The sequence below is a fragment of the Staurois parvus genome, unplaced genomic scaffold, assembly GCF_062004578.1.
Source record: "Staurois parvus isolate SC_StPar_1 unplaced genomic scaffold, SC_StPar_1.0 ptg000061l, whole genome shotgun sequence".
NCBI lineage: Eukaryota > Metazoa > Chordata > Amphibia > Anura > Ranidae > Staurois > Staurois parvus.
Genome location: NW_028317857.1, coordinates 381 through 10,801, shown reverse-complemented (window position 1 = coordinate 10,801; position 10,421 = coordinate 381). Strand labels below are relative to the sequence as shown.

At 41.1% G+C, this 10,421-nt stretch overlaps 1 protein-coding gene across 1 annotated transcript; it reads right to left on the bottom strand.

The window, feature by feature from the left end:
* Positions 1-1,354: 1,354 nt before the first annotated feature.
* On the bottom strand, positions 1,355-9,879 carry BAMBI (BMP and activin membrane bound inhibitor). The gene is made up of 3 exons (XM_089668747.1): positions 9,840-9,879; positions 4,339-4,626; positions 1,355-2,152 (listed from the first exon to the last, which is right to left on the bottom strand). Exons 1-3 carry the CDS (start codon positions 9,862-9,864, stop codon positions 1,734-1,736), a joined length of 732 nt encoding a protein of 243 aa, XP_089524873.1. The 5' UTR covers positions 9,865-9,879; the 3' UTR covers positions 1,355-1,733.
* Positions 9,880-10,421: the final 542 nt, after the last annotated feature.

Here is a 10,421-nt window from a genome sequence, read left to right as displayed (position 1 = left end):
TGGCAACTACACTTGATTTGTGATAAGGCCTTCTTAGCATTCTCATCCCTGGCTAATGGAAGTGGCTCACTGCTTTTTCCAGAGCTTGAAATAGAACGTCATGTATTCCCAGCTTACACCTTAGATATACTTGGAGACTTGGGGTAATGCACTTTAGAGGGATAGAAGTACAATTTAAAAAAAGAAGTTCATATTCAGGGTGTAACATGTTATGAAATGACCAACCCTTGCTCCCCCATTTTGACAGCTAGAAGGGGCTCTTCATCCCCACTGTCAAAATTAAAAAAAAAAAAAAAAAAAAAAAAAAACACTCTTGGCCGGAGTCACTCATTCACAGGTTTCCGTGAATGAGAAACTACAAGTCTCAACAGCCTTTGCGGCTGTCTGTTCGTAGTTTTCAATAAACCACCATGGTCCTGTGGCAGGTCATGGATTCTTCCTGTCAGTAAGTATCAGCATGTCCATATGAAGTAAGAGCAAGCAGATACACGGACAGGTCTGCAGGAGTCCTGCACGGCATCAGTGAACTGCTGTTCTGACTGCTTTACCTGCAATTATTTTGTTGTTGAAAGGGGAGCTTATCCTTTAAAAACACAGGTAATTTCATTGCATTAGACAGACCCTCCAACTTGGCACTTATTTTCAACAAGAGAAATGGCATGGCCCAAATCAAAAATGAACAGGAGCAGGATATGAGGATCTGAAATTAGGTTTACCTGGGGAGGGCAAAAAAAAAAAAAAATTGGGCTCATTAAGAGTGCATCTAAAACCGAAACTTTTGCTTTGAGAAGGGTTAGAACCCCTGCCATCTAGAATTACTCCCAATTTGCTCTGTTGACCACTGACTGTCCCTAAAAGCAAGTAAAAAGGCCAAAAATCTGAGTCATGCCATACAGAAGCAGAGGGCATCTTTCAATGGGGACACTAGCCAAGAAAGTAGTTTCCTCTTTAGAGAAATGTGCTCACTTGTTGAGGCTACAATACATGAAATCTAGAAAAAGCTTCCACCATGTTACAGATGGCAAACAAACCAGACGTTTAATCCTCCCCAACCGTATCTGACAATTTTTTGCTGCGGATAATTTACACTTATATTACAAGGTTTTTAAACTTTAAGGTGTTAAGATAGAGAATTCTAATAAAATTGTACACTGGAAGATACGGAAATATTTACAGTTGTATTTCAGGCAAAGTAAGGGTCATTTTCAGTAAGTGATAGCTTGAAAACCTGCAACTAAATCAAGTGCAACAATATAAAATTATAAATCCCCAATTGCAACGTTCAGCATATTAGTAACTGGTACAAGCCAATATGCAAAAGAGAACCATTGAATAAAAACACAAACCCAAACTGTTTCAGACAAAATATATATTTAAAAATTCTTTACATTAAACATATATATAGAAATGTGTACATTGTGTACAGTTTATTTCAATGACCAATAATGGCTCCCTAAAAAGTTAGAAAACCTTGGTGACAGTGTGTACAACTCTTCTACATCTGGCGTCTCATCAATAAAACCACATAGTACAAAAGAGTCCCCCCCACCCCCCCTTCAAACTCCTCTCGATCTGTGCAAATAAGATATCTTTTGGAACCTTCCACCAGAAACATCAAACATCCTGCTGTACAGAAGATTCCAACTTCCTCCTCTTAGGATAACAGTTTGTGTTCAAAAGATAAAGTGCTTCTACCCAGCAGAGACTCTACCGGACCAAGATGTCCAATGTGGTCATACAAATTCCAACTTGCCATGTCCACTGTACATCCCCCAGTGAACCAGGGAAATTATTTTGTCATTGCTGAGGTCTGTATGCCTCATTTTATCACAGGTCAAGCAACAGTTTTCGTGCCCGGTTACAGGCACCATGCACTCCAAGTCTAACTTAGCTACTTGTCCTTTCTTCGAGTGGTGCCCATGAAAACTGTAGTGTAGTCTGGACAGCATCTGCTGCCTCTGATCTTGTAGTCGCTTGTTCTCGCTACGGAGCATACGGAGTGCAAGCATTATAAGAAGCACCAATATTAGTCCACCAGCTATAGGGACAGCGATAACCGCTGCTCTGAACCACAGTTCCTTGGAGGAATTAAGCTCCTGGACCTTTGTGATAAGATTTCTTGTGCTTTCATGTTGGTACCTGCCACCAGCACCTGCAAGAGAAGGAATGATCATTAGTATACAAAGCAGAAAAAAAAAAAAAAAAAAAAAAATTATATATATATATTTTACCAACGGCTGGTCAAATTCAAATCCTATTTTGGAGAAGGAAAGTTTCATGCTAGTTTTCCAACTGCTGTACATTTGTAGCCATCAATAGCTACAGTTTCAACTTGGGCTCCAGAAACAAAGTAAATAAACTTGGTAAAATTACAGTTTCAAAATCAGCATCTTTGTATCAGTAACTGCATATGTTCATAATAAACTATTTCAACAGGCTTGGGCAAGTGATTACAACCAATACAGTCAATGGACTAAAGCTCAGTTCACAAAGCTACCACACCAGCACAAATTATCCTTGTTTATGAAAAGCCACGTCATGGTCAGTGGACCCAATGCAACATACAAAATAGAGTCACATGGCTTAAAATGGTGCATCTTAGGTTGGTGTTGAAGCTTTGTGAAATCAGCTAAAGTGCCCTGTACACTCGATCAGTTGAAACAGGGTTTCTCAACCAGGATCAATGGAAGTATAGATTTCCTCAAGAGGTTACCATAGGTTCCTTGAGCAATTTCTGCCCCTCAAGTTCCCACTCACACCAATGATCTTTTTAGTCATCTGTAGGGGGTAATTCTTCCCACTGACCAACACAATGTATCATGAGCTGTAGATATAGTAATTCTAAAAGCTTCCCTGATACAGGAACGTAATTTCAAGGGCTCCTCTGTTGAAAAGGTTAAAAAAAGTTCATTCAAGACCTTCCTTTAGCAGAGAACATCAGTTTCCTAATACTGTTGATTGACCCTAGTGATGGACAGTTTAAATTAACCAAACAGTGGTTTGGTTAACCAAACAGGGGGGAGGTTAGCAGCTACAAAAACTAGCTGCCGACTTTTAAAATACAGAAAAACGTACCTGTCCCTCGGTCCAGTGGTGTCCTCACCACCGCTGGTTTCACCGGTGGTCTTCTCTCCCTGGTTCCTGCATCTTTAGTGTGGGCACCCGGCTGTGACAGCTTGCGGCTTCACAGCCGGGTGCCCACTGCGCATGCGCGAGAAGTGCTGCGCTTTGAATGGCCCCATAGTCTTCTGGGACCTAGGCGATCACAGTGGAAGCAGGTACCTGTCAAATTCAGATACCCGCTCCCCAAAGGTGCCATTAATGGGGAGTGGGGGACAAAGCATTAAAGCGGAACGTCCCTTTTGGGTGACCCAGATAGTTGCCACTTGTAAGTGAACCTGCATTTCTCCCCCCCCCCTTACAGCCTTACCTTCCAGTCATGGGAAGATTACTCAGCTATGGACTCACTCCTCACCCCCATGTGAAATTAGGCTCCTGAGCAGTCCAGCAAGAGTGCCATCATGGAGAAAGGTGAGAGGGTTACATGTTCCCCATACCCAGAAGTAACCAAGCAGTAGGTAAGTGAAGGCAAGTGCATAGAAAACACCAGTAAGATGATCCTAATGCTCGGACCAGCATTGGCAGAGCAGGTTCTTTATCAGGATAATGTATAAAATAAATTTTACTAGATCCAAAAGACCTAGACCCTGTATGCTAGCTGCCCCTGGCCCTCTTGCTGACACTTAATTCATGCTGACAGCATTTTTAATCAGACCAGCAATGGCACCCCCATATTTCTCAGGTGACAGGTATACTTTAATAGGGAATTTTTTTTTTTTTTTTTGCAAACAGAATCATAAAACCATTTCAGCCTACAAATAATAAATGCCACCAAAAGGGAAATAAAAGAATAAAAAATTACCTCTAGAGTTAAACAATTAAAATGGTTCAATATGTCAATTGCCATGACATAGGTTTATGCTTTGCACGGCGGTTTGTTTGCAGATGCCTGTAAGTTAGCGTGCTCTGTGCTTTTGTTTGCAAGAGGTAAAAAGATAAAACCTCCAGAAGTGCAGCGTCCACACAAATGGAACATTCTTCGCAAGGCTGGGAAGAAATGCCTGCTAACGGGCACTAAAAGCCAGACAGGAGCCAAAGGCTCAGACAGACATCAAAGCTAGAAATACATCTTTAACTCTAACCATTCTTTTCCCACTGGTATCTCTAATTACATTAACAACAAAATCAATACCAGACACACAGGGTCTTGGCAGCCATTGGCCTATACATCAAGGAAAAAAAAAGGAAAAAGGAGTTTTAAAATATTGCATGCTGTACCTGATGTTTCACTCTTGGGATGAGAAAGTACATCGTGCAGGCCTCTGTAATTGCACATATCTTCATGACAGCACTCCAGCTTGGGTATAGATGCCCCACTCTGGTTCTCCGAGCTTTTGGCTTTGCACACGTCTGCTGTGTTTGCTATAGAGTCCAAGCAGCCATGTGTGATCGGTGAATTGATGTTCTGCGGGTCAAGCAACCTGGAAAAGCAGGCATTTAATTCCGACTTGCACATGTATCCAGTTGCAACACAATGCGGGGCGTCACAGTAGCATCTAATTTCACCTGGAAGAGAAAAAGAAACATGGCTTAGTAAAATGCAACCTACAGAGATGGACAAAGAAATGTATAAAATTACTGTTCAAATAGCAAAGGTCACATTTTGGATAGAGTAGCTAATGGTTATAAAATCAGTCATGTGTTTACTGCCATCTGGGTTATCAGCCGGTGAGACTTCCTTCTCAACATATCCTAGGATGCCAGGACTGGAAGTGTAAATAGTAAAAATAAAAGGAAAAATTGTTCTCTTTTTGAGGGGTTATTGGGGGTCCTGGTGACACCTTGTTCTAGAGACAGAGGTCATATTTTCTCTTACCAAAGAGAGATCTCACTTCCTGTCGTGTCAAGACCGGAAGTTAAGAAAAATATTCCCCAAGGGGACCCAGATGGCAAAAAAAATAAAAAAAATAAAAAATTTAAGGGTACACAGACAGGCTACCACATCTTACAAAATAACACGCTTATGAGTTTTAAAAGTCACTATTACTTTAACCATGTATTCAACCTAGAAACCGTTGGCCCCATTCAGCAACACATTACAACTTGGGAAGGGGCTGTTTTAGTAAACCTACCCCTTTGAGTCACAGCTAAGACAGTGGCAATTATTGCATTGGTTATTAAACTACCTATATACAAGAGACTAGTTCTTTTTAGATGACGTTGGCTGAAAATTAAGAGGTTTAATGACAATTAGTTGCAGATTTCATGTGCATTCAGCAGAAAGGCCATCAGTCATGGCCCCTGCCATTTCCAGGGTGTCATATGACCTCTGCGCTGTCTGCAGGGACATTTCACAAAAGTCATGTCAAAAAAAAAAAAACAGAAAAAAAAAAAAAAAAAAACGGGAATCGTGTGCTTTACAATTCCTTGTGTGTTTGCCAAAGTCAATTCCTTTCAGCTGACATGGAAAGCCATAAAAGTTGGTCAAAACTACAACACTGGTCTCTCTGCCCCTGACTTGCACGCGATCAGCAATGTGGTCATAAAAGAAGGGGGGGGGGGGGGGGGTTTAAACCACTGAAAATTCAATACTGCAACTTAAAATTTTTCAGGAAACCTCAGGGAAGAGAAAAAGAAAAAAAAAAAAAAAACTAAAAAGGAAACTATAAAAAAAGGTTCCCTTCATAAAACTCTCCCCTCTGCGGGCCCCTGAAATCTGATGTGAACACAAATTCATGTTCTAAGGCATAAAGGCTTTAATTAACATAGCTTCCATATCGCAAGAATGCCACATTTCAAAGCTCACCAGGTTTGTTTTTGTGCATACGGAGGAAGGGAGAAAAAAAAAAAAAAAATTTCATATTGAGGCAACTGAGAAATACCCAAGTAGACAAAAGCCACGTCCCCTGAAAGTCAAGGTTTTTTTTTTTTTTTTTTTTTTTTTAAACAAAACACTTTCAGGGGACATGGCTTTTGCCTGCTTGGGTATTTCTCAGTTGCATCCTTAATATGAATTTCTGTACTTTTTTTTTTTAAGGAAAAAAAAGTGTAACACTACAAAACACTTTGCAGCAAGTAACAGCCAAGAAACAAAAAGGGTATGACCGAATATTTATGGATGTTATTATGTAGTTATAAAATGTACAAATATTACTATGCATACAAGGTAAAACTACACATTGATTGATAGCACTAATTACAACCAATAGGAGATCACCACATTCTGTAATGCTTACTGCGAAAAGCAGATTTCTGATAGGGCTAGTGTAAAGCAGGACTAGTGTAAAGCAGGACTGGGCAAATCCCAGGAGTCAGGTAGCCAATATTCTTAAATTTTACCTGGCACTCAACTTGAGGTTCTCTAGGAGCTGGAAACAGAAGGCTTCCTGGATTTTATATCTGTCTACCTTCACTGTAAAGCTCTAAAATAGTGCAGCAGCCCCTCAAAACATTAGTTTTGATTGGCTGCTGTGTGCTATGTTTTATAATCATCTTTTTCAGAAGAAATTAGCCTACATATGTAATTTATTGTGAAACTTTGAGAATGCCAACTGAAGATATCAGGAATAAAGATTACAAAGGAGAAAGCACAATGATCAATTGAAGAGATTATATATGCAGGGGTACAAAAAGGCCAAAAGGTCTTATTTCTGAGATCTTCATTCAAGTATTGTCCGCCTTTAACCTTTTTTCTAATATATTCAAGTTGATCATTGGCCTTCATTCCTGCAACTTTATTTCTGAGAACTTCAATTGGTCATTGTCCTTCCTTGTGACCTTTTCTGATATCTTCAGCTGGTTAGAAGGAAAGCCAACAGTCAACTAAAGATATTAGAAAAAGAGGTTAAGGATGAAGGTTGCCCTTCAATCCTTAAAACCTCTAATATCTTAAATGATCAACTGAAGAAATCCAAAATAAGGTAAGAAGGCGATCAATGACCAACTGATATTAGAAATAAGGTTATAATACACAAGGCCAATGATCAACTAAAGATATCCAAAATAAGGCGGCCAATGATCAACTGAAGATATTAGAAATAAGGTTCTGAAAAAGGACAATGCTGTCAACCTTTCCTCGGCCTAAAATGGCTCAAACTGTAGACACCAAATGACATTAACCCAATGTTGACAAAATGTTAACTATACGAAAGTTCTTTCAATGTGCAGACCCTAGTGTACATTTTATGAAGATGCTTTTGCACGGCAGATGATCAAAGTCACCTACACCAACCAATTGGCAATTAAATTTGTTCTAACCGAAATCTACAGGCTGCGGTTACTTGCAGATTATTGGCATTTGCCCCATTTTAATAAGTAAGCTTGCGCATGTGTTTAGGTCTAGCAGACTAAGTTTTGGGGTTTTTTTTGTTAGGCCGTATCTGGAAGCTCTAGGATGAGCTAACAGTTTTATCTAGAAAGCAACAGAGTGCTTACAATGCAGGACCAGGCCGAGATGTTATTACAGTGCGGCCCACCTTGAGATCACATTTCACCTCTGTGCACCACGCTCTGGTTCCCCTGCTTTAATAGCTTAGTTAATGGAAGCCAAATGACAGGAGCGCCTGGGTAACAGAAGGCATTGCATTAGCACTGACCAGATCTCCCTCAGGCTTTCAAAGGCCAAAGTGCTCCAGGGGAAGTCAACTTTTATCCTACTCATTAAAGAAAATGGGGAAAAAAAAAAAAAAAGTCTGCCACTATAGTCCTACCATTCCTCGCCAGAAAGAAATCTCAAGAAAAAAAATGATATACAAAATGCATTTACAAACATAAACATTGAATGACAAAGCGAGCTTATCTGTGACAGATTGACGGATGAGGGGAGGAGAGCTGTAGTTGAGTCTTTGCAGCACTCCTGTACCTCCAAGATGTATATGTGGTCTGTTTATGTGTATAAAGTTTCTTTCAATGTTTTGTAAAAGGCTAAAAGGGTAGCGGAACGCTGAGAATAGCGAACAATGCAGTTTCTGTTCTCCGACTCCCCCCATCTCCCTTTTAGAATGTTATGTAGCTATTAACCAAAAATGCCTGGTTCTAGTCAAAGATGGCTACAGGAGACGTTGAGGGTTTTTTTTTTTTTCCTTCTCTCGCTGTTCAAAAGCTTTTGAAGTCAACAGCAGCCAGAAGTTATGCGAGCCTCTAATTATATCATTATCAGGCACATAGTTTCAGTATCTCAGACCTCACATCAGTCCTAGTCACCGCCAGATCTGCTTCCCCTCGAACTGAGCCAGGAGGATAAGCTCTGAAGCAACAAGACCTGGGATTTGAGGCTGTCACACCTCCCCCTTTACCCAAGTGAAAGAAACTACTGCACTTTTGTAAGCCTCCCATCACACAAGCATGTTACCACCAGGAGAAAAAAAAAAAAAATTATAGCATTAGTTACCCTAATGCCAAGACTGGTAGCACGGTAGATCTATCAATGGCCAGAGGAGCCTCCACTACAGCAGTTACCCTCATGCCTGGACTAGTAGATACCCTTCTGGCTTGTGCCAGAGCTAATTAAAAGCTCTAGGTGCCTCCACTGCACCATGAAGTTACTTTCATGCCTGGACTGGAAGTTTAACAACCCTGGCAAAGGCCAGAAGGACCATTATAAGCTCAGGTACTCTCCATACATCAGACCCCTCATGCCTGGTCTGGAGGTATGACAACTTAAGGTTTTTATGGCCCATTTGGCCATTGCCGAAGTAACCAACCCAGGAATGAGGATACTTCGAACATTTTGGAGGACATCTGCTAACCCTAGCAATGGCAATTAGAAGCTTGAGTAACCTCCCAAATATCATTAGTTATTCTAATGACTGAACTAAAAAGTCTGACAACATTGGAACTGGCCAAAAAGGGCAGTTTTAAGCTTCAGTGGCCTTCACCACAGGAAACATTAGCCTCAAGCCTAGATGGGCAATCTGGAAACCTTGGTTCTGGCCAGAACAGCAGTGGTTAGGTCCTGCAGACCCTATTGCATCATCTAGGCTCATGCCTGGACTGGCAACTCCGGCTCTAGCCAGAAGGGCAATTATTTGTTCTAGTAGCCTCCATTGCATCAATTACCCTCATGTCTGGACAGGCAATCTTGTATCTGGTTCTGGCCAGGACAGTTATAAGGTTGCTAGTCCAGGCATGAGGGCAATTTATGCAATGGAACCTATAGCTGCCCTTCTAGCTAGAACCAGATACACTTTCTAGTAGCTCCCCGTTGCATCAATGGTTTCCCATGCCTTGACTGGCAACTGTGGTGCTGGCTAGAAGGGCAGTGGTAGGTTATAGAGGACTTGGTTCATCAATTGTTAGCCTCACACCTGGGCCGGCGATCTGACAACTCACATTCTGGTCACAAGAACAGGTATGGATTATTGCAGACACTACGGCATCAATGGTCACCCTCATGCCTGGATTGGCAACTCGGGTACTGGGGAGAAGGACCGTTATAAGCTACAATAGAGTACACTCCAGCAATATACGGATAACAAGACACCAAAATACAAATACAATTGTACAGCTGGCTTTAACCAGCTTCTAATATACAGATTTCCCCATCATACAAAAACACAATTCCATCATCTATGCATTTTGGTGCATCCATTGCCAAACACTTTTATAAGCACTGAATAAATCAAGAGTGCTGCTGCAGAACACCTCGACATTCAGAGATGTGCGGGATTTCCCGATCAAAGCAGACCAAGCAACGAAAGGCAAAAAGTGTAGCAGGCTGCTCTGCAGTAATGATAAAGCAGGATTAAACACAAAACCCAAAACGTCATATTGTAGCTTACCAAGCCTTAGAGGTGGTGGCTGCATTAGTTTTCTAGTTTAGGCTTTTTTTCAACCAGCTGATATGACCTTCAGTAATGGCATGCCTCCACTCTGGATGAAGGAGCACAGGGAATGCCTTTGCATTGCAGCATTGTTAATTAGTGGGGAGGGGACTGTTAGTGTATCTAAATCTGCTAGTACATCAAACTGTAGCCAAACTCCAGCTAACACTTAAATAGTTACAGCAACAGGTTTTTGCCCCCTTTTGGGATAAAGGTTTTAGAGAAATAAATGCTGATCAAGGTAAGCCTTCACCTGTCAGTAGTAAATGGTTGGTCTCAACACTCTAACTGCTACATCTACAGGACAGCTTACCCTGTTGAAAAGCTTACTTGGCAGGTGAAAATAAGAGAAAAAGCCTAAAAGAGGAAAACTAATTCAGACATTACATCTAAGAATTGATAAGCTGCCGTATAATTAAAGGTTTGCATTTTGGTTTAATACAGCTTTAAATCCCATCCAGACAGTCAGTCCCACCATCGTACCCCCCCCCCCCCCCCATCCATCCATACAAACTCAATCCCACCATTATAAACCCTCCT